This window comes from Sinocyclocheilus rhinocerous, unplaced genomic scaffold, assembly GCF_001515625.1.
Source record: "Sinocyclocheilus rhinocerous isolate Xijiao unplaced genomic scaffold, SAMN03320098_v1.1 scaffold964, whole genome shotgun sequence".
Taxonomy (NCBI): Eukaryota; Metazoa; Chordata; class Actinopteri; order Cypriniformes; family Cyprinidae; genus Sinocyclocheilus; species Sinocyclocheilus rhinocerous.
Genome location: NW_015655397.1, coordinates 30,365 through 55,805, shown reverse-complemented (window position 1 = coordinate 55,805; position 25,441 = coordinate 30,365). Strand labels below are relative to the sequence as shown.

The following is a 25,441-nucleotide window of genomic DNA, read 5'->3' as shown; positions in this document are numbered from 1 at the left end:
GGGCATGTCAAAACTTTTCCAGGCCCCAAAACACCCTCGGACCCCAGAGGGTTAAAGCATCTTGCCCAGTCAGATGCTCTGACAGATACATGTGCTGCTGAAAGATAGGCTACGTGTAGGCATGGGCCGGTATGATAACCTTTTACCCAGTTATTTTTAAATTACTGGGTAAAAAAAATAAAAAAAACTTTTTTCCACTGAGCACAATATATTTTGTTTTTGAGCAACATACAGAATATTACGAACAGTAGAATTAGTTTATTTTTTCTTTGATTTGTTTCCTAAAAAGAAGAAAAATAAAGACTGACATCTTTATTTAACCTAAATCTGTAATTACAGTTATTTAATTTTAGTTATATAATTCATATACATATCATTTATATCATTTGTTATGTAATTTCATATACATAATTTGATTTAATAATAACCCAATTTCAAGCAAAAACAGAATGTTCTGTGATTAGCTTTGTGAAATTATACTACATGCCTGATGAAGTAACAGCATATGCTCTGAATGAGATGCAGATTCACTCTCTGACAGCAGGAGGCGCTTCTGGAACACCAGATACAGCGTTTCCTTGGTTACCGCTGTAAACAAAGCAGCGCTGCGCTGAAACACTGCTTTAATAGGGACTTTAATTTAATTAATTCGTCTCCTCTGCATCACCCTGTAAACAGCGTATGCTGTTCTGTGTCAGCTGCTTCACACCAGATATGCTGTTTCCGTTCAGATCAAATCACAACAATGTAGGAAACAGCGTATCCGGCTTGACGCAGCTGACACAGAACAGCATACGCTGTTTACAGGGTGATGCGGAGGAGATGAACTGTTGAATAAAGTTTTTTTTTTTTGCGCACAAAAAATATTCTCGTTGCTTCGTATAATTGCGGTTGAACCACTGATGTCACATGGATTATTTTACTGATCTCCTTGCTACGTTTCTGGACTTGGGAACATTTCAGTTGCGTTGCTGTCTATGCAGGGTCAGACAGCTCTCAGATTCCATCTTAAAAAAATATCTTAATTTGTATTCCGAAGATGAACGAAGGTCTTACGGGTTTGAAAAGACATGAGGGTGAGTAATTAATGACAGAATTTTCATTTTTGGGTGAATTAAACCTTTTAAGCAACAACAGCTGATGGAACGGCAACGGCAAAGAAAGTGCGATTGCGCAACTTAAAGTGCTACTTCGTGACGTGTACATTGTAACGGTCTTCTACGGGAGTACAGCGAGCTAATTTGCCATAGTCTCTACTGCGTGACTGATTAAAAGGCGAGTATATTTTGCATGATAAATCTAGGTTTTTAGACTTATTGGCATCATACAAGACTAAAAACCCTTCTTCTGACAATAAGTTGTCTTTAATGCCAAAAACGCTCCGGCTACTGACGTAAGCTCAGTTCCCTGAGATAAGGGAACAAGCGTTGTGTATGGGGAAAACTACAAAAACTGCACAAAGCTATGGTGCTTTAGCCCGCCAGAAAGGGTGAAGCCAACGTGTATATAAGTCGGCTCGCAGCGCCATTCATCAGGCCATTCGACTGAAGCGACAGTCATCGATTCACGCAGCTTATAGCGTGGCAAGTGACACAACACTCGTTCCCTTATCTTACGTCAGTTTCACGTTGTGTATGGGGAACGCGTCCAATCACGCCGTGCTATGAGCAGATACAAGATCTCCTGCTCTGTGAGCCCAGTCCCGGAGCACTAACAAGGACCCCAAAAACCTGAGCACATTGTGCCCCAAGCTGGTAGCTGAGGGCTCAAATATAACCACCTTGCCCAAGGGGAAGAGTGGAACTTTAAACCGATAACACTCGCCCCTGCAAAGCAGGGACGTCTAAGTTATAGAATCTGGCAAATGTGGACGGCGGCCACACAAATCTCACCAATAGATATTCCGCTGGACCACGCCCAGGAGGAGGCCATCCCTCTTGTGGAATGGGCCCTCACACCTATAGGGCATTGCAATCCTTCTGATGCGTAAGCTAGGGTTATCGCATCAACAATCCAGCGAGAAAGTCGTTGCCTCGTGCCCGGCAGCCCTTTATGGCGGCCTCCAAAGCAAACGAATAACTGCTCAGACTGCCTAAACAGGCTAGAGCGCTCCAGGTATACTCTCAGAGCCATCACTGGGCAGAGCATGTTTGGACCCTGCTCACCATCTGTAACGGGGAGCGCCAGTAGGGAGATCACCTGAGCTCTGAATGGAGTTGAGAGTACCTTAGGAACATAACCATGTCTCGGTTTTAGGATGACCTTACAGTCATTAGGCCCAAACTGGAGACACGAGGCGCTGATCGACAGCGCCTGCAAGTCGCCCACTCGCTTAACCGACGCCAAAGCCAAGAGGATCAAGCCGTAAATCGGCTGAGTTGAGCGGCTCAAAGGGGGGCCCTTTTAGGGCCCGCAGGACTATAGACAAGTCCCAAGATGGCACAGTCTGAGGGCGAGGAGGATTCAGCCTCCGTGCACCCTTCAGGAACTTAACAATCAGGTCGTTCCTGCCGATTGAATGGCCAGCTTCGAGAGAATGATTCGCTGCGATAGCTGCCACATATACTTTGAGCGTGGAGGGAGCAGCTCTTGCAAAAAGGTCAGCACGTGGGACACATCACATGATATCGGGTCCAAACCCTGTGCAGAACACCAAATAAGGAAGACCGACCATTTTTGCCTGTAAAGCCGTCTTGTAGACGGCGCTCTTTCCTCCAAAATGGTATTGCTCACACTCACTGGGAGCTGATCAAGCCCCCGTCGAGGCACCATACATGAAGGCTCCACAGCTCCGGCCGGGGATGTCAAATCATGCCTTTCGCCTGCAAGAGAAGGTTCCTCCTCAGCGGAATGGGCCACGGGGCTGCTGCTGAGAGCTGCACTAGCTCCGGGAACCAGGCTTGGTTCCTCCAGAACGGGGCCACTAGGAGGAGAGAGCTCTTGGTCTCCCTGACCCGCCTGACGACCTGAGGAATCAGGGCGATCGGGGGAAAAGCGTATAGGCGAGCACTGGGCCAATCGTGGGCCAGAGCATCTCGCTGTATCGAAAAATATGTTGCGCAGTGAGAGTTGTCTTCTGAGGCAAAGAGGTTGATCTCTGCCTTCCCGAAGACAGACCAGATGTCTTGAACCATTTGAGGGTGTAATGCCCATTCGCCCGGGGCTACCTTGCCTCTGGACAGCATGTCTGTGCCAAAGTTCAATCTGCCCGGCACTCTTTTGTGTGCCCAAAAGAGGAGGCGATGAGCCATCCTGCGAAGAGTGTGTGACCTGAGACCGCCTTGATTATTGATATAAGCCACCACTGTCATGCTGTCCGACCGGACCTAGACGTGGTGCCCTTTCAAGGCCGGAAGGAAGGTTTTCAGGGCTAAGAAAACCGCCAACATTTCTAGGCAGTTGATATGCAGGCATTGCTCCGGGGCTGACCAGGAGCCGAAGGCCGGATTGTCCTCCAGCAGGGCGCCCCAACCTGAGTTGGAAGCGTCCGTTGTGACTACCTTCCTTCTGGAGGTCATGCCTAATCTCATTCCTGTTTGGAACAGGTGAGAGGTCGTCCCGATATCATGTGATGTGTCCCACGTGCTGACCTTTTTGCAAGTGCTGCTCCCTCCACAACCTTGACACAGCGGTGGTCTACCCTGACAGGAAGCTGCCCCAGGCACCAGGTGTGGGGTGGAATGCGGGCCTTAAGCCAAAACTGAAGGGGCCGCATGTGAAGCAGGCCCAGAGGAATCACAGAGACAGCAGCCATTATAAGGCCCAGCAACCTCTGAAAAACCTTTAGGGGGTGTGTCGTCCCCGGTTTGAGGGATGCCGCCAATCGCTGAATAGTCAGGGATCGTTCCGGCGTAACCCTTGCCCGCATTTGGGCACAGTCTAAAATTGTTCCCAGAAAGACCGCTCGCTGCCTGGGTAACAACTGACTCTTGTGCGGGTTGATGATCAACCCAAGGCGCTCCAAGTGGCTGAGTAACAGCTCTCTTTGAGCAGCCAACTCCCATTTGGTCCTGGCTAGAACCAGCCTATCGTCGAGGTAGTTCAAAACACGGATTCCCATCTGTCTCAGAGGGGAAAGAGCGGCGTCTACGTACTTTGTGAAAGTACGTGGGGCGAGAGACAGTCCAAACGGAAGGACTGTGTACTGATAGGCCACTCCCTCGAATGCAAATCTCAAGAACGGTCTGTGATGGGGGGCTATGTGAATGTAAAAGTTTGCATCTTTCAGATCCACAGCCAAAAACCAGCCCTCGGGGCAAATGTGCACGAGGATCTGTTTTATAGTTTACATCTTGAACGACCGGAGCATAAGCAAGTGGTTCAGACGCCTGAGATCCAGAATTGGTCTGAGCCCGCCATCTTTCTTTGGGACGAGGAAGTAGCGGCTGAAAAAGCCTGACTCGCTGTTCGCTGGGGGCATTATTTCCACAGCGCCTTTTGCAAGCAACGTCTGCATCTCCTGTCGGAGAACGAGTGCTTCGTTGTCCGGAACAGAAGTTTGGATGACGCCTCTGAAGCGAGGTGGCCTGCGAGCGAATTGGAGCGAGTAACCTCGTCGAATTGTTTTTAAAACCCAACCCGATACTCCCAGAATGACTGCCCAAGTCGTGAAATGGGAGGCGAGAGTTTTTTTGTTTTTTTTCGAATGAGAGCTCGCCGAGAAGTGGCGGGGAACTTGCATTCACGTGAGTGAGAGAGAGAGAGAGTGAAGAGGAAATTTGCTTTTTATTGTATGTGGGTCTGCTATCACAGCGGTAAAACATTTGGGTACGCACTGCACCTGCAGGGCGTGACCCGCTAGAAACGAAACTCCATTGCTCAGAGGTGCTCGGAGGGATGGATGATGAAAGCGAGCTGTTTTTTGGGGCGTTCCGGCCGAGGCGAGAACAGAGCCCCTCCTCTTTCTCTCTGGCGCATCAGGACGGCTTAGGCAACTCGTGGGCGGGACCTTGACACTTCAGGAAAGGGAAGCGTTTTGCCGTCCGGAGCGCTGTTGCAGTCCAGGCTCCGATTTTCGTTGTTTCGTTGGGGCTGAGGCTGCGCTAGCTTTGCAGGCTGAGTGGCGGGGTTCTTCTGGCGGCTCGCAGCCGCGGGGCCAGAGAACTTGGGGAGGAAGTGAAACAGCGCTTGCAACGTCTTCTGAGCCTCCGAAAACCTCTCTGCAAACCCATCTACAGTGTGGCCGAACAGCCCCTTCGGCGAAACCGGTGAGTCTAGGAAGGCCATTTTCTCACCGTCCCTGATCTCAGTGAAGTTTAACCATAGGTGGAGCTGCAGCACCACCAGCCTGCACCGTTGCTTTCATGGCGCGCAGAGCCAGATCGGTCACTGTGTGCAGCTCCTTGAAAGCCTCCTGGTGTTCTTGGCCAGACTCGTTCATGCTGCGGAGAACCGCCATTGTATACAGTGCCGAACCGGCCTGGCTGGCTGCTGCATAAGCCCTGTTGGCAAATGCCGAGGTGGTCCTGCAGGCCTTAGATGATGTGCTGCATGGGCCTACAATGCAAGGGCAGATGGCGGGCACAGATGAGCAGCAACCACTTCCTCCAGAGGGGGGAGCTTGCTGTATCCCTTGTCGTCAGCACCATCAACAGTGGTGAGAGCTGCTGCTGTAGAGGGATTTACCCGGGCCGAGTAGGGGGCACGCCACGTCTTGGTGAGCTCGTCATGAACTACAGGCAAGAACGTGGCGTGGCGTGGCGGGGCGTTGGCGAGAGGACTGTTGACGGCTTCCCGTTAGGTACCACTCGTCCAACAGGCCGTGGGCGGGCTCTTCCGGAGCCGACCACTCGAAGCCCAGGTCCTCCACCGCCTTTGACAGGACGCGGATGAGTTTGGCGTCTGGCTTCGGCCTTGGAGCTTGAGAGGGGGGAGGGACTTCGGGCTCATCGCCGGAATTTCCCCACTCTTCTGTGTCAGACGCCGCCAAGGACATGAGAGTCGTCGGCAATAACGTCCTCGCTGACAGCGTCCTCTTCAGACACGCCGAATGAAACCAAGCTGCTCGCAACCAAGGAGGGGCGCTAGTCATCTTGTGTGAAGCACACCGGCGAGGCGAGAGGACGAGGGGAGGGCGAGGCACGAGAGCGTTGAGCCGACGTGACACCGCTCAAGCCCACTGGCAAAGACCCGCTGCCCTGCTGTTTCTTTCTCTTAAGAGAGAATGAAACGGGAGGGCTGAGCGAGGGGGACCACCTTCGTGAAAGAAGGCGATCCGCGAGCAGAGGCGGGAAAGACTCATACTCTCACAATGGGAGTATGAGCCTTCAGTGAGCGCAGCCTCTGTGTGGGTGCTGCCGAGACAGGCGACGCACTCACTTTGCTCATCCTTCTCACCACACTCGCGGCGCGACATTTGCAACAACGCACGCTGAGAAATTTGCTCTTTAGGAATACTCAGCTTGCTCTTCAAGCGCCGGATGGCCGCAGTGAGTCTTCGCTGCTTCCGGCGTCTTCGACGGCAGCGAGCAGAGCTGGAGCTTCTTCCTCTGCTTCTTCTCTCGGCTTCTTCCAGAGTCAGCGAAGGGATGATCCTCATCACTGAAGGAGAATGATCTGATGAATGGCGCTGCGAGCCGACTTATATACACGTTGGCTCTGCCCTTTCTGGCGGTCTAAAGCGCCATTGGTTTGTGCCGCTACACAAACGTGAACAAATCATGCTTCAGTACAGAGTAAAACAGGAGTTTTCCCCATACACAACGTGAAGTGAACCTTCGAAAGGGAACAGCTTTCTATTGCCTGTTTAAATGACATTTTTTATTACGCTAATGATAAATGATTGAATGTTTCCCTTTCCTCTCGGTTGTTGCTGTTGCTTAGTGATTTTTGCGCTCTTTGGCTACGGCAGTAGTGCTGTGTTCAAAATATCGATACGACAATGTATCGTCACAGAGATTTGACGATACGAGTATCGATACAGCTGGCCCTGTATCGATATTGTGGCACGTGTGCAGCAGTGGACCACGCTTAATTTGTTTAAAATTTTACAACGTTTAAAATTGAGTAGAAAAGTGCGAGGTTTCTAAAAAAGAATTAATAGAGCATATATAGGCTACAACAAGGTTTAATCTAAACGCAGAGGAACACAACTGGGTTGCCTGATATAAAGAGACGTAATCCCCAAAACAGAGCTTTACACTTGCGCAATACGGAAATATCTGCTAAGTGTGTTACTTATCATTGTCAACCTGGCAACCATATGCTCGCGCTCTCTCTCCACTGTGGATAAACGTTGGAGCTAAACTCTGCAGGACACCGGCCCTCCAGGACCGAGTTTGGACAGCCCTGACGTAAACTTTTCTGAAGACAGTCAGTTCCCCTCAGAAACATATTCATATAAACCCCCAAATCAATATTGAGGATTTTCTTCCAATAGTTTGTGCATCATGAACAGTGAGTGATCTACCTGCTGCAGTATTTTTACAGTATGCTATGAAATATTCCCAAGTCCAGAAACTCCAGCTGATATTCTCCAAAATGGCACCAGGGTGATGCGGAGGAGACGAATTGTTGAATAAAGTCGTTATTTTATTTTTATTTTATTCTCCTTGCTACGTTTCTTGACTTGGGAGCATTTCAGTTGCGTTGCTGTCTATGCAGGGTCAGTCAGCTCTCAGATTCCATCAAAAATATCTTAATTTGTGTTCCAAAGATGAACGGAGGTCTTACGGGTTTGAAACAAAATGAGGGTGAGTAATTAATGACAGAATTTTCATTTTTGGGTGAACTAACCCCTTAAGCTCGGCCATCCTACACACATGTGACTGACCGTGCTCGCACCAACAGGAGGAGGAGGGTCGTGTTACTCTCTTCACTGCACTCAACCTGAGGGATTCCTACACTTTCAGTCTTTGAGGAGACATGAAAAACAGTGCATACCGCAGGAATGGTATAACAGAAAATATTAGTGGTTTTGAAACCGTGAAATTTTCAAATCGCGGTATACCTTGAAACCGGTAATCGACCCATGCCTAGTATCCAATACATAAACTAAAAGAAAGTCTTACAAACATCCATCATCTTTCGCGCTGTTGCGGTCAAAAACCTTTTGCCCTTCCGGGTCAAACACCTACCTACAGCAGTAGGAAGGCAACCTATATACACTGAAATCTCTGTAATGTTCACAGCACCACTCAGTAGTCAAAATGAGAATAACACATCACCTTTTTAAACACGTTTTGGCTCCTACACTTTAGGTTAAAGTTACCACCATCGAAACTATTTTCATATTCACAAACGGCCTCTAGAAACACTATACTGCCAAACACAAAGTTAGGTTAAATTGTGAATGAAATACAGTACATTGCAACAGCAGTATAAATCCCATACATTTTCTCCAAATTGAAACCTGTAGACCTTTCAAGATGAACCTACCATGGACTCTGTGGTCCTTAAGTGAGGATATATGCTTCTATAGATGCCACAAATTATGTGTGATTTCAATGAAAATTCTTTAAAAAAATTGTGTATAATAACCAAATTCCCATAACTGTTTAATAACTACATTAGCCATAATCAGATAACCCATACCCATATACAGTATATACATATTTTCTGTTGACTGACATTTCAGAGACTTTAAATATATTCATTTTGTTCCATTGTTTCTGTCTTCATATTTCCTCTGTTTATTTCCTGTTCTCTTGGTTTCCTTGGTTCTGGTATATGCTGTTTATTTGTAATACATTGCATTTGGGAGTTACTCTTTTGGTTTATCTTTTTGTTTCATTTAAAAAAAAAAAAAACTACAATTAGACCATCAGCTTCACTCCTTTCACCCCAGCACACCCCATTTATGTCTTTTTTGCTCCTAATTGTTTTCTCCTAATTCATTTCTTCCTTCTGTATCCAAGGCTGCTGTAAAAGTAACTGGGTAATGTGTTGGGGTTGTGGGATATTAACTCTTCAACAATGCACCTCAAGCAACATAGCCACATGTGTAACAGAGTGACTCATTGAACCCTAAACTGGGTTGTCTGCCTCTGTTCCACTGTTGCTGAGGCATCTGCTCATCAGCTGATGTGCCATGTGGTGTTCCTTTATCACACGCTGGCACTGCACAGGTGACTGAGCTTTTATTAAACCATCAGCACCAAGAAGCACAGATAGACATGGTCACTGGAAATCTGGCAATACTGTTACAAATAGTAGACACACTGGGTAAAAATGAAACTCTGGACAGAAGGAAAGCAATATGGGTTGAAATAACATGAAGTATGACAAATTTTCAGAAACAAATCCTTAAAGACAGAGAGAGAGCCGAGGAGGAGACAAACTAGAATGGAAAAAAAATGCCCTATGACATTTAGACATGAGAACGGATAAAAAAGCTTTGAAGGATAGAGATGTGAAGGATTCACTCAAGCAGACATGGATTTATGTCAGATAAGGACAGAATGACAGTCAGCTCTAAACAGAATAGAAAGGCAGGAGTTCAGGGTGGTTTTGTGTGTGTGCATGTTTATCTGCACCTTCAGACTCTCTGTACTGTTCATGCTGCCACCCTCAGGACTTTTGTGTTGCTTGTCACCACTGAAACACAAGGCGTCAAAACAAAGAACCCCACCAACACAATCTGCCACCAGGCACACCTGAAACAAGCACATAGCACAATATAAGCAGCAGAGAGACAACCTATATTCCCATGTAATCATTATACTTTTAAAACATATAAACAATGTTTGTGGTGTTCTCAACATTTCCTTTTTTAAGAAAAACTGAAATATACTTTAAAGGAATAATCCAAACAAAATTTTCTCATTATCAGGCTATCAAAGATGTACCAAATTCCCTTGTAGTTAAGGCCTGTGCTGATGCACAAACGCAAGATTTGGCCGCCATTTTGCCTACAAGGTTGAGTGGAGATGCTTTTCCTTACTGGCTCTCCCTGTCTCCTGACATACAACAGAACTATGAACTGTGTGTTGCTGCATTAAATTATGTTTTTGGGAGGAAACCATTTTTGCTGGATTTTCAAACTTTTGTGAACGCCCGACCACATATGCCCAAAGAATTTGCTGAAAATTTACTCATCATCAGGCTAACAAAGAGTTTGTTTCTTAGTCAGAACAGATTCACAAAAATTTTGCTTTGCATCATTTGCTCACCAATGAATCCATCGATAGGACGTTTTAACTTTAAGCCATTGCTTCTGGCCAAAATATGAGTCCATATTCCATAATAGTGTAACTTTATGTTGAATTCATTATTTTATTTCACTTTTTGTCAATTTATGGTTTAGAAAGATATTTTGTGCTCCTGCCCTTGTCTGATTAAAAGAAGAAACATGAATTATCACCCTGGTAACCTGTGTTTTATTTATGTTATCCACGCAGAAGAGACTGGAGCATTCGCAGCTGAAAATAAAGGTTACAGACTGGCAGCAGTTTCTAGAAGTTTCTTAGTTTAGAACTAAGACATTTTTTATTGCACCCTGAAACATTCTGGTGAGTGCACAGTGAAAAGTTGTCAGTTTAATTGAAGTGGATGACTTTACCACTTGCTTCGTTACAAGTTAAACAGCAACTACTAAGTGAAAATATATACCAATTCTCGCATGCTTCCCGCATGTGCTTTGTCCCCTAATGATAGTGCCGATGATGAATCTGCACCTACAGTGGAACGCAAAGAGTTCAACACAAAGTGCTGATGCACAAACGCACGATTTGGCCCTCATTTTGTCTATAAGGTTGAGTGGAGATGCTTTAACTTACTGGCTCTCCCTGTCTCCTGACATACAACAGAACTATGAACTGTGTGTTGCTGCATTAAATTATGTTTTTGGGAGGAAACAATTTTTGCTGCATTTTAAAACGTTTGTGAATGCCTGACCACGTATGCCCAAAGAACCTTTGGAAGTATTTGCAGCAGAGATCACAAAACTGGTTTTGGAAGCATTTCCAAATTATGGCGAGTCCATCATTGTCATGGATAGATTTAGACGGTTCGTAGCTGGTCTTTACCCTGTTCTCCAAGCAAAATGTCATGATCATGGCGCTACTAACCTAGAGGACCCTGCAAATAAGCCTGCTGTGGGCTAGCCTAAGGGCCCCCAGCGGGCTACCAGCGCCAGAATTTGCTCATTGGCAAAACGTTGGACCTTTAGCGCTGGCCCTGCACGGGCAGCCCTCACTTAGCCCCAGGAAGCCCTCACTATGCCCACACAGGGCCCGCACTATTAATCTACAACAATAAATCTGTTTAATAAATAACAATAAATACTTTTTAGCTACTATAATTTAAGTCTTTGGGAAAAACAGATATTATATATCTGAAATGGATGCAGTCACCACATAACTAATGTCTGTATTGTCAAAAGCGTACAGTAGTCAAAGGGATTTCAAATCAATGGATTTATTAAATACAAAATAGAAAACATTCAATTCACGTTAATACAGCTAATTTAACACTCTGAAAGGGACTACATATTATCTATACAAATATAAAAAATACTACAATAGGGTGTCCGCAGGGTCTTAAAAAGTATTACAAGTTGATAAATCAATTTAGAGAAAATTAAGGCCCTTAAAAAGTATTTAAAAGTCTTAAATGCCATTTTCCAAGGTATTACATTTTGTATCATCTTTTCATTATGTATATTTGTCCGAATAGTGGGGTTCTGTGTAGTTTATTTATGGAATCCCGTAAGATTTGACGTCATCTGTTACGGTGCTCACTGAGTGACTGTGCACCTGCATGATAGCGTGGAGCTTGTTGATCCCGCTCTCACTGAATTTCTGACCATTACCACATGCTCCCATCCGCTCCTGCGATTTTTGTGTCTGCTCCCGCAAACATTCTAATATTGTATATAATTTTAGCGCATCAGGGTGCCACTATCAATATGTGGGGTATTTAAATCCCTTTTGAATGAGCGCTCACAGTCACAGTTCACTTTCACTTTCGATTTCGTGATCGCACGTGCATTGTGTAAAGGGAGCACATCTTACGATAAAAGATATTTGTCAATGAGCTCGGGATCTGTTGAGGAGCAAATCCTCCAACATCTTGTCAGTTATCTCTCCTTACTTTTGACCCGTGATCAGTCAAATCTGACTTCTGCAGCTCGTGTTGGATGCAGGGTTGTTGTCATTGTTTTTTTCCACGAAATTGGGCTGCTTTTAAACTGTTGCCATGGGTTGATTTTCCCCAGTGGGTTAAAGGTTTGAAATATTGCATAATTTACATTTGGTTAAAATGCTTGTACTGAAATATTTTGCATTCTATCTGTAATAAAACTGTGCTAAATGTTTTGGGCCACACTAGTAGGAAGCATTTGAGCTGTGTTTATGATAAATGTGCATAACAGTGACTGTAAAATATGTATTTTAGGGATGGAAATTACATTTTTATATTTGGGACATGGTAATTGCGCTACTTTGGGCTGTTTTTTTTACTGGCATGGGCTTGCGATGCTTAATTAAAATGATGTAATAGTTGTGATCATTATTTTACCTTCCATGATCATTCAGACACGATCAGGTGCAGTACTGACACTCTGTCAAGTCTGCATCAAATCAAGCACTCTGTAATCACAGGTAAACTGTCTGATCAGTCAGATGTTTGTCATGAGAAGTGTTCCACAGAACAGCTATGGTTTGCAGACAGTTATAAGTGTTGATGTTACAAATACATCTTTTGAATATACTGTGTGAACTTATTGCCCCGTTAGCTCGGAGAGTTTTATTTTCCCTCCTCAATACGTTTTGTCAGTTGTTTTGTTTATTGGTCTAATTATTGTTTCTTGGGTTGCATTGGTTAGTCACTCAATTAATTAGCGTGTGCTTCGTTCCCCCCTTCTGAATTATGTTGTATTTATAAGGAGTTATCACAAAGTAAGTCTGTTTAGTTGTGCTATCTTACAATCAATATATAGTAAATGCAGCTTAAAGTGTTGCCGATGTACCTGGTTAAAACTTGGAGTGGCGACGAGGTCTTAAAATGTATGGAAAGAGTCTTAAAAAAGGTCTTAAAAGGTATTAAATTTAACTCCATGATTCCTGTATATACCCTGTACAAATTAACATAAAAATAAAAAAAATACCAAATTATTACTTTGACCTCTGCTGAAAATGTGTTTTGATGTGCTAAAGTATTCATTGGCAAAGCTCAATCTTCCCCCAAAGTCTCTCAACTAGTCAGAAGACGGTGGTGGCGCTCCTTTTGTCCACCCACCCTGTCTCTTGAATTCCGCAACCACACCTTTTTCTCAATCTCAACTTCAGAATAAGGAGGACTTGACTGAAAGGGGTATTTTCAAACAGCCTCTGAAAAGCAAATCGGCCTATATCAGGGATCCTAAAATCTGGCTCATTAAACTCACTTTCCTGCAGAGTTTAGCTCCAACTTTGATCAATCTCACCCACCTGTGATTTCCTAATGATCCTGAAGACACTGATTAGCATACTCAGATGAGTTTGATTAGGGTTAGAGCTAAATTCTGCAGGAAAGTGTGAGCCAGATTTGAGGATCCCTGGCCGATATGAAACAACAGTTTCTGAAAAAGTGTCTTTTGGTTTGGGCCATTCCAGTTCAATTGAGTGATTAAAGAATGGCCAATCAATGTTAGTATTCTCCTAGTTGCATTACAGGGCTGCCTACACAAAACCTGCATGGGCCTGTAAGGATCCACCCGCCGGCCCAAAAAGCGGAGTCCAGTGACCTGGTTGAAGGTTTAATGCGTGTTCGGTCTTTTACTTGCGCTTCTACAAAGTTCACTTAATTTATCAGGATTTAGTTCAATTAAAAGAACCAAAGACTTAAACTACTTCAGTCTGTGTGCATTGAATTTATTTAATACACGAGTTTCACAATTTCAGTTGAATTACTGAAATAAATGAACTTTTCCACGACATTCTAATTTATTGAGATGCACCTGTATTCAATTGTTCGTTCATTGGGGACCAACCTAGTCTCATGTTGGCCTTACGTGGATCTTACGATCATAAATTCGTCAGTCTCATTTTAGTCAAAGGGTGCAGATCGATTAATACTGTTTGTCCACCACCTGCTGCTTGCTTATGACAAAAAGTGTCTTTTCCCATACAACTTGCTAACATCAGCGATAGACAGAAATCAGAAGGTCTCCGATGACATGCCTACTGCTCCTATTATTCATGAGTCTTCAGTTTGACCTATCCTGGCCATAGATTTACGGTAACAAAAGCCTCCTCACAATTTACTAGTCATAATGATTCAGGAGATCATTAGAGTTCAGAATAAATTAGGAGAGTTCAGAATAAATCAAATATAACAATTTATTATTAGTCAGGTAAAATTGTATCATGCCAATTACATAATTAAACAATTAGAAGCCAATTTAAAAAGAATAATGCAATTGTGAATCACATTGTAGCCGTGTGGCAACCCTGCTCCTGTACATAAACACTGTAGCTATATGGGGAATAGCCAAGTGTTCCACATAGGAGACAGACAAATTTAACATAGTCACACATGTAACAGTTATCCTAATTTAACACAAGACACATGCTCTAGAATGCATAGCATCTACAAACTTTTACCTAAGCATTTCAAAGAACACTTACAGCAAAGCAATCGTGTTTTAAAGAATAAACGTAACTAGCCTATGTGCACATGTAGTAGCACAAACAACTATACAGTGTGTTTTATGAGCACAATGTGTTTAACACAATCACACTTTTGAATAAAAAACTAAATGCATACCTGACAGCAGAGAGAAACACAGCAGTATGTGAGTTCTAGTGCAGAGCTCCAGATTCACATACGCTGTGGGGGTTTTCTGGCTACAGAATCCCCATGACTGATTTGCAACTTTCCCTTAAAAACTACCAGAACAAAAGGGCCATAAACATGTATTCTCGGCCCAAAAAACACAGAATTCATCTACAGTACGACCTTACCTAGTGAATTGCTTTCAGCTATGGTGTCCACAAAGACCACATCACCTGGGGACATTTCTTTTGAAGTCATGACTGCAGTAAAGCAGGATTTGTTTTTCCTTACTCCATCTACCGAGACGGTGACAGACGTCGATACTAAGGAGATTGACCCGTGAGCCCATCTCCACATCATCGAGATCATCACATCAGCGCTTCTCCAGCTCATCGTGTTCATCACGTTAGCCCACCTCAACCTCATCGAGATCATCACACCAGCCTGTCTCCACATTATGCTGCTCAATATGCCAGCCTTACTTCTCTCGTCGTAACCAACGTGTCAGCTCAACCTCACCTCACCATGATCGTTATGGCCGCCCAACCTCTGATCATCAATTACATCATGCTTTCCATCATCAGGATTGTCATACGAAAGAATGGCCCTCCAACAAGTTCTCAAGTCAAGTCAAGTCACCTTTATTTATATAGCGCTTTTAACAATACAGATTGTGTCAAAGCAACTGTACAGCATTAATTAGGAAAATAGTGTGTCATTAATGTAAAATGACAATAGTAAACACTCAATTTTCAGGGCCGCTCGACTTTCATGAACCCCCCACCAGCAGCGACGTCTCGGGCAGGCCCGACATCCGCAGCAGCGCCCATCGAACCAGAACAAGGATTAGTTGGTTGAGTATAATCGGACGGTAACTCGCCACAAAGAGTGCGTACCTGTAGATTAGCCGTAGCATGCATCACACCCTTCGGGACATGATCCTCCCGCTCCGCCCCGACACGACCAGAACTAGACCACAGACAAACATCCCCAGGCGACAGCACGGCCGGACCGCTACCAGGCCATCCGGCCCCCGCAGCTCCCACACCAGCGCCAACGCCCCGAGCAGACACGACAGCGCCCGCCGAGCCAGAACAAGGGAGGTTAGTTGGTTGGGTGTAATCACGCAATAACTCGCTACAACAAGTGCGTACCTGTGAGATAGTTGAAATGTGTATCGTATCCACCATGATAGAATCGTCCTGCTCCATTTTGGTGTGAAAAGGACCGGGACACGGATGAATATCTCCGGATAATAGCAGACAGAATATAATAATTAACGCATCACTATGTCGAAGCCGAGCTGGCGGCTTGGAGTGTCTCTTTGCCCGGTAGTATAAGGATGGAAAAATAAAAGTCACTGCTAAAACGTGCCTCCCATATCCAAGGTTTCCCACAGCTTGTTTCGTTTGTTGAGTTGATATATTGATGTTGTTCGAAAGTAATTTCCAATAAAGATGTTGATGATTAAATCTGACACGATTTAAAAATGTAATGGTGCTAACTGGTTTTAGGAAAGTTAAAACTAATCCATATATTAAGAGAGCTATAGCTACACCTGCCCTACCTGCCGCCATGTTTAATTACTCAATCACACATAGAAATCTGGGAGTCATAGAAATCTGGGACTATGCATAAACGCATGGATTAACATTTCTGCATTTGACATTGAGAGAATAGGTCTTAATTTAGATATATTTTTGAGATGGAAAAATGCAGTTTTACAAATGCATACATGTGGCAAGCGGTGCAAACAACAATAGCAGGAGAAGAAGCCATTACTCACCGTGATTGATGAATGATTCTGACTTACCACTGTTGTTTGGTGAACTCGTGAAAAAACGGAGCGAGAGAGAGAAAAGAAACGGAGCGAGAGAAAAAAAGAAATCAGCAATAGACGCGAATGGAAATGCGAATGACAAGCTAACCGGCTAATTAATGCTAATGCGCTGCACGCGCGCTGCACTTGTGGTTTTAGAATAAAAGCGAACGATCAAATTAATCAGATTAGTTTGATATATAATATCAGAAATAAGGTGGGAATTAAGTTATATTTTATCACTTTAAACAACAGAGAGTGATAGTAAGATTCAACAGAAAAGCAGAGCTACACGGAGCTAAAGAGGCAAGAGAAATGGTCTATGATCTTCTATTGACCATCTACCCTCGCCTGGTGATCATCATGTCATTGATGAACCTGGGAAACGGCTGGTAGAAGATACTATGAGCCAGGTATCTGCTGAGCCTATTCAGAAATCCTTTCTCTTGGCAAAATCAGTGACTAATGACTATCTTGCCACTATGTGTATGTTGCCTATTACTATTAGGCTAGGTGAGGAAGTGTTCTCACATGATGTTCAGGTGGTTAGGAATGCTACACAGCCAGTTATCCTTTGGGTGGGATTTTCTTACCAAACATCATGCTGCAATTGACCTCAAAGAGAATCATTTAAAATTGTGGAACTTGACTGTTCCTCTCCTGCATTAGCAAGAAATAGTCCTTCTTAGGAGTAGTGCTGTGACTTTAGAGCCCATTCTGGTCCCTGTCAAGTCACAAATTAACATTTTGACAAAACTTCAGTCCAACATTGGCGGAAAAAAGTTCACAGCAATTATGTTGGACTCTTAGACCCTGAAATTCAGTCAGTACCTGGTCTTTTTGTGGAACCTTTGTAAAAGCAGGTGTGACTTGTGTTCGAGCCATGAATCCGACAAATGAGGATTGCCATATTCCCTGTGGCACAAGGCTAGGTGAGTTTCATTCCTTAGTCACTCAACCAGGTGAAGAGTACACAATTACAATGCTGGAACCCACAGTAGCTCAGATACAGACTAAAATTGAACCCTGTCCAAAACTTAAAGTAGACCTCAGTTAGTCTGCACTGGACAGAGAAGAACAGAGTCAGCTAGAGACTCTGATTTCCAAGTACTCAGATGTTTTTAGTGCAGATGATTATGACTATGGTTGTACTGATTTGGTCAAGCATACCATCCGTACTTGGGATGCACAGCCCATTAGGCAGAGGGCTTATAGAACAACACCACACATTCGAGCTGAGATAGACAGGAAAGTTCAGCAGCTCTTTTCCCATTATGTAATTGAGGAAAATTGTAGTCCTTGAGCTTTACCATTCTGCACAGGGAAGGTAAGCAGCATAGTAATGCTGATTCTTTGTCGCGGCGTCCTAGCTCACCTGTAACTGAAACAAAAGCAGTGCAGTATGTAATTTACAGCAATATCACAGCTGAAAAAGTCTGCTTTTCTTCTGAAGTGCCACTGGATTGTAAAGTTCTTCCTGACATGAGTCTGACAGTTGAATTTGGCTGAATTACAAGCTCAGCAAAAGGCTGACTTTTGTCTTAGTACTGTCATGGACTGGAAAGAGAATGGCAATCAAAGACCCCTGTTAGGCAGACTGAAACATTCCCCTGCCACACTGAGGAAACTCTGGCATGAATTCCCTAAATTACCAGTCCAAGAGGGTATATTAGCCCATAGCCCACCTGGTTGCCAAGTAGTCTTGCCTGAGGTACTCATTCTAACAGCTCTTAAGTGTTTTCATGGGGAGGAGTTTAGTGGTCATTTGAGTGCCAAGCATACTTTATTGAGAGCCAAGAAAATATGCTATTGGCCTTACATGTCCCACGATATCCAGAAATTATGTGCTGAATGTGTATCCTGTCAGTCCTGTGCTTCTACCACTCCTCATGAAAGGGCCCCGTTACAGTCAATTTATGCAGAAAGACCATTCCAAAGAATTGCTGCTGACATCAGTGATCTACCTGTTACTTCAATTGGAAATAGGTATGTTTTAGTTGTGATGAATTATTTTACCCGTTTTGTCAGTTTGTACCCTCTGAAAGATCAGCGTGCAACAACTGTAGCACAGTGCATTTTTGAGGATTACATTAAGCAGCACAGGTTCCCTGAGATAATTCATACGGATCAAGGTAGACCGTTTGAGCCAGATTTGATTAAACATCTGTGCAGTCAACTGGGCATTGAGAAAACCCGTACCTCTCCCTACCTGCCAATATCGTTCTGAACTGTAGTCCTCCTGTCTCTTCCTGTACACCAGGCACCCCTGCAGACTATGCTTGTGATGTGACCACACGTTTGTCCTGTGCTTTCAAAGATGCTGCTGTGCAGTTCCACTGCAGCTAAACTTAATCAGAAACGGCAGTATGACAAAAAGACATATTTCCACCCACATAAGCCAGGTGACTTTGTATTTTTGGATGACCCAGCTCAAAAGCAGAATAAACTGGCTCCTAAATGGAAAGGGCCATACAAAATTTTGAGGAGAATGGACAAAGATGACAGCCCTGGTGTAACTTTTGAGATTACAGATCCAAGAAATCCACAGTCAAGAAGGTGGGTGGTTCATCACAATCGCCTAAAACCTTACAAGGATCTTTCGATGGATTTGCCTGGCAGTTCCCCTCCGGGCTCTGAGCCTCCTGTGGTTAGTAGTGCTGAGGCCCCTTCTTCAGTTCCCCTCACTGCGTTGTCAGGTGCTTTACCCGTTCGACCTTCTACACCACCGTATGTGCCTAACCAAACAAAGGGTGTGTTCACACTTGTAGTTCGGTTCGTTTGATTCATTTGGTCCGGACCAAAAAGGAAAAATATACATTTGGTCCTGGTCCGCTTAGCGTTCACATTGGCATTTTTGACAACGAACCTAAAGACACCGAACCTAAAGGCATAGTGATACATTCACAACCTGATTGGTCGGCTTGAATGACGTATATATTGTGACGGAACTTACCGAACACCCCAAACAAAAGGTGTGTTAGACAATGCGGGTGTATGATATCAAAGCATCCATTAACCGATCGGTCTGCTCAGCGCCACTTTAAGTCGAACACTCCTAATGCCGTCTGCTGGACTAAGCGCACTCATTCTTGTGTGTACATATAATTTTATTTTCACCACCTGCAAACTCACAAGGAGATCATAAAAGGTACTTTACCTCATCGTTGCTCCACGCACCAGAGTTCGTTTTAATTGAACCAAACATGACAAGTGTGAACACACCCTAAAAAACAGACTACTACTAATGCAAGGGCTGACTGTTCAAATCCAACTGCTTTGTTGTCTGAACCTAACATTGTGCCACATTTCAGTGGTCCCCCCTGGGCCCTAAAAGGTCCCGGACAGGGCTATATTGCCTTCAGTGAATGCACCTCAACTGACCCGTAGTGGCCGCATGGTTAAAAAAAACTGAAAAGTTTAAAGATTTTGTTTGTTGATGAGTTATGTACATATTGGCATGGTGCTTTTACTGTACAGTATAATGCACATGAGTTTTCAAACAGTGTTGTGTTATAGGAGTCTGATTCAGTGCAGAGGATCCATTGGTGAGAAAGTAATGTAATGCTAAATTTCTTCAAATCTCTTCGGATGAAAAAACAAACTCTATCTACATCTTGAATGGCCTGAAGGTGAGTAAATTTTCAACAAATGATCTTTTTTTGAGTGAACTATTCCTTTCATTGCATGCTGAAGCTTTATTTTTAAGACCAGTTTAGTTGAATTATTGCCTTTATTCTTTATTCTTGACTCCTGCAACACATCATCAGGCTGGTGATATCATTCTGAAGGTAAAACTGATAAATATGTTTGTCTTTATTGATGAACCTATAATTATTTTTATGTTACGGCAGATAATAGCTAATATTACAATTCTATACTATCTAGACTAAATAAATGTAAAACACTTTAATAGATTGTTTTAAATGCTACAAGTGAATTTAGGTTTGTAACATTATAATGTGCAGTGTGAAAATTAGATATTCATTTTAAGATCATTTAACAGTGTTATTAAATTAGCAGTGTTATCCACCAATAACCCATATGTTTACCTGTCCTGTGAAGCCCACACCTTCTGCTGACTGAAGGAAGTTTTTGTAAACTTGATTGGCCTGAGCAACGACTGCTGCTACAGCATTCTGGTAATGAGGGGCAGCGATGGCCAGAATGGGAAGGGAAGCCAGTGGCAAGTGATCCACACTGCTGGACACGCAGGTTTCATCATAGCTGTATGGATTCAAACTACAAGAAGACAAAATTAGATAATCCACAGAATGATGTTTGAATAGCTAACCTCCAAGTCCTCATACAGTAAAGTTTTTTGTTTTTTTTGCTTTAAACAAACAGGGAACATTAATAGCCTGTACATTATATACTGCAGTTGTAAGTGTAGACAACAGGGTTACACAGCCATCGTACAAAGTGATCAGCTAACTAATTAACTGACTACATGTGACATGTATATACCCATAAACACACATTCATATAACATACATCCAAACACCTATATATATATATATATATATATATATACATACACACATATACATACACCTACACATATATTATAAACATACCAATACATATAAAGGTACATATACATCCAAACCCCTTATACATACACATTGTACATGTCCACTCCAACTGTGTACAGTATACTCACAAATTCTTGAAGGCATATATATTTACAACCCACATATGTCTTTATTAAGATACTTGACAGTGAAATAATTTAACTAATTAAAACATAGAATATACGAATACAAGAATTTACTAGTGACTATTACACCTCTTATCTCTCAGGATACTGCTTGTTCCCTTAACATTAACGTAAGCAGGAACTAAGCAAAGGTGGCAATACAATAACCTAATTGTCGGGTATCTTATAGTTCTTTGTTGAAAAATTAACAAGCAATATATATAATTATAAAATTATTTAAAACACTTAGAGTGCACCCCTAATCTTGACTCTTATGCCAATAAGAAGTTATAAATCAAAATTGTTAATTAAGGATTTTGAGTTTCATATTCTTGAAAATATTTTTTATTTCTGATATCTTATATTTCAGCTCTTCTAGGGGTAACACATAACTTAGGTCTCTTAGCCAAACTTCGAATACAGGCAAGGATTCAGACTTCCATTTCTGTAAAACTGCCTTTTTTGCTAAGATCATGCATAAAAAAATCGATTTTATATGCTTCTGAAATAAATCTGAATATACTTTGCCAGAATAGTCTAATTTTATGACATGTCCAAAATAAATGAGACAACGTGCCTTCTGAGATTTTACATTTGTTACATATTGAGGATACATTTGGGAAAATATAATGTAGTTTGGTCTTCGAATAATGAAGTCTGTAAATTACTTTGAATTGAATCACACTATGCCTTGCGTTAATAGAGCATTCATGAATTTCATTAAGACAGTCTTCCCATGACTCGCCAGACAATTCTATACCAAGTTCCTTTTCCCATTCTTGCCTAATATGATCAGTGTTTACATTCACCTTATCCAGTAGTAAAGCATAAAAGAAAGAAAAAGTACCTCGTTCTATTGGACTGAGATTACATATAATTTCAAGAGTTTGATGTATAGCCATGTTTTCAAAACCAGTGAAATGTTTCCTAGTAAAATCTCTAATTTGTAAATACCGGAAAAAATCTGTAGATAAAAGATCATATTTCAATTTAAGTTGATTAAATGAGCAAAATTTATTATCAATATATAGATCTCTTATGGAAATTAAACCCTTTTGCTTCCATTGGGAGAAAACCTTGTCTTGTAACCAGGGGTAAAGGCGAGGTTTTTACAAATTGGGCTGTCCAAATATACATGTGGAAGATCCAAAAATGATTTAATCTGTTTCCAAGACTTTAGAGAGTTATTTATTACCATATTTTCATTATAAAAACTTGACTCAATTTTTATTGGACTATTCAACAAAGCCTCTAAAGATGTTGTCCTACAAGAAGTTCTTTCTAACCAAACCCATTCTGGTATCTCCACTTTATTTTCTGGAGTTTGTCTCCACCAAGAAAGGAATTGTAAATTAGTGGCCCAGTGGTAACATCTGAAGGAAGGAAGACTGAATCCTCCTCCTGCTTTGGGCTTACATAGATGTTTTTTTAGATATTCTGACAGCTTCATAATTCCATATAAAATAAATAATTATACACTCAAATTTTGTAAATAGTTTCACCGGTATCAGAACTGGAATGGAACAAAATAAATACAAAAATCGAGGAAGCGTTACCATTTTGATTGCATTGATCTTTCCTGCCATAGACATAGGTAAAGTCCTCCAAAATGTTATATTATCTTTTAGCTGATTCACTTTCACATGCCAGTTCGCCTTTAGAAGTGCATCTGCCTTTCTTGTGATTATGATTCCTAAATGTTTAAATGAATTATGAGCAATTTTAAATGGTACACAATTTTAAAAAATGTTGTCAATATCCTCAGTTAGGGGCATTAACTCACTTTTATCCCAATTTATTGTAAAAACCCGACAGTTTATTAAATGATTCTAAAAGCTTCAAAAGAGGTGGAATAGACAATTCTGGCTTTGCTATACATAAAAGTACATCATCTGCATATTAAGATATATATTGGGGTCTATCATTAATTAAAATAGGGGCAATTTCAACATTCTGCCTGACACTATATGCCAAGGGTTCCATCGCTAGTGCAAATAGATAGGGGGAGAGAGGACACCCTTGGCGTTTTCCTCTGTATAGTGGGAATGAGGCTGAAAATGTAAAGTTTGTAAGAACCGAAGCTTTTGGATTAGCGTACAAGATATTAACCCACTGAATTAATTTGTCCCCAAATCCAAATCTTTTTAGAGTTGCGAACATATAAGGCCATTCAATTTGATCGAATGCACGTCCTGCATCTAAGGAAATCAAACAAGCTTTTATTGTATGTTTTGTATATATTATATTATAAAGACGTCTCAAGTTTGATTGTTTGTGCCGATTTGGCATAAATCCTGTCTGATCTTGATTTATGATTGAACATATATACTGTTGCATCTATTAGCTAATACCTTGCTAATGATTTTTGCCTCTATTGGAATAAGAGAGACAGGATGATATGATGACAACTTCATTTTATCCCGCAAAGCAAAGCAAAGTCACATTCCAACTCAGAAGCCTTACTGTGCCTTTTCTGTGTGTTTGATCTATTCTAAATATTTATATAAAAGTAGTTATTTTTTCTGATATCCAATGCAAGTTTAATTTTTACCAGGCCTTTCAACCGAACCATATCTATACCCCCTTCCCAAGAACAAATCAGAACAAGAGTATACAAACAAAAAAACTAGGGCTGCACGATAAATCGCATCAATCGCAGTCAAATGACTTAGCTCCACGTTACTGCCGGCAACTCACCACCGATGCAAAGTAATGTTCCGTGTCCCCCGAAAAAAAAATAAAGAAAAAATAAAATAAAATCTTCCTCCGTTAAGATAGAATAAACATGAATAACCTGTTTTATGAACCTCCTAATTGTCCATAATGTTCACTATTATTTCAATAAAAAAGTTTTGACAAAGTCTTATTTAGTTCAATCGGATCTGTTCCTTCCATTTAGTCCACAGCCAATTGTCCACGACTCGTGACAAGTAGATTCCAGCCTCCTCTGGTGTGTCAAATGCTTTAGTCTCACCTTCTTTTTCGGTCACGATGAGTGTAGATGGGAATCGAAACCCAAGATTTTTGCATTTTTTCTTTATTTCGGCAAATCGGGACCTCTGATTCAACACATCCGAGGTCAAATCTGGTAAAATGTGCAACCTTTACCCTTTGTATTCTAGAGATTTCTCTCTGGCCAGCTTCATGATTGACTATTTCGTTTGGTAATGATGTACCCTGATGACAAACGCTCTTGGATGATCATCTCTCGGTCTTCGCTGAGCCCTGTGCACATGATCAATTTGGATAGGTTTGATGAAGTTTTCGGAACCCATTAGTTTTGGAAGTAATTCCGCTATAAACTCATAGGTCTGCTGTTTTCTTCCTTCTCTGCAACTCCCATCAGCCGAATTTTGTTGCGCCTGGAACAGGACTCGAGGTCTTTACATTTATCTCTGAGTCTCTTACACTCATCCAGTAGTTCTGCACACTGTTTTCTATGCACGTCAGATGGGTTTCTTGGTTCATAGTAGCCTCTTTGATCGTCATGACTTTTTCTGCCATGGTTGTCAGCGTTGATCGTAGCTCAGTCAGTGTTTGCGTGAACGTGTCAAATTTTTGGCTAAATGAAGCATTAAGGGCTGTTATGGCGTCCATGATGTCTTGAGTGATAGGAGAAGTTGTGCTAGGAGAAGTTGCGCTAGCGTTAGCGCCGGTTGGCCTCGGCTCCCCCGTAGCGTTGCTCGAGGCCTTGCCCTGATCGTCGGCCTCTTCATGTAGTTTACCGTCTTTTTTCAAATGTTTTGGCATTGTTGTGGTTTTATTAACTACTTGACTTACTTCTGAACAACTTTAAAGGTTAAATGTTAAATTTCTGATTCATTTATTATGAAATTATTCGGAGTATTAGCAGAGCTTAGACGAAAGCGACTTTCTCCATGCGAACCGGAACCCCCTCCTACAGTAAAGTTTAAAGTTCTAATTTTCTGTATTGTGTCACTATAATGTCCCCTAGCACCCTTTTTGATTTTTTTTTTTTTTTGTCTCATCTAGGTTCTATGCTCTTGTTGTTTTGAGTTCCTGTTTCCTGTCATGTTAATTTTGCTCACTTGCCCCATGTGATGATGCAAAAATGGATGGTGTTATGTAATTATTGCTGGGGAGCATCTGACTAATGTATTTGTCTAGCAGCTTTCTCAGACTCTATTATTCAATGCAATTTCATGGCTGTGCAGTACGAGTTCAATTTACCAAAAAGTAGGGATGCATCGGGCCCGATACTGGCCTCCTGT

General features: G+C 42.3%; 1 protein-coding gene across 1 annotated transcript in view; it reads right to left on the bottom strand.

Annotated features, from left to right (window-relative positions):
- Nucleotides 1–25,441, bottom strand: part of plrdgb (PITP-less RdgB-like protein) — a 108,163-nt gene that overhangs the window by 58,888 nt on the left and 23,834 nt on the right. The window contains exons 4-5 of the mRNA XM_016524984.1: nt 20,563–20,752; nt 9,474–9,593 (exon numbers count right to left, since the gene is read on the bottom strand). Coding sequence (XP_016380470.1) covers nt 9,474–9,593; nt 20,563–20,752 — 310 coding nt within the window. The remainder of the gene's footprint in view (nt 1–9,473; nt 9,594–20,562; nt 20,753–25,441) is intronic.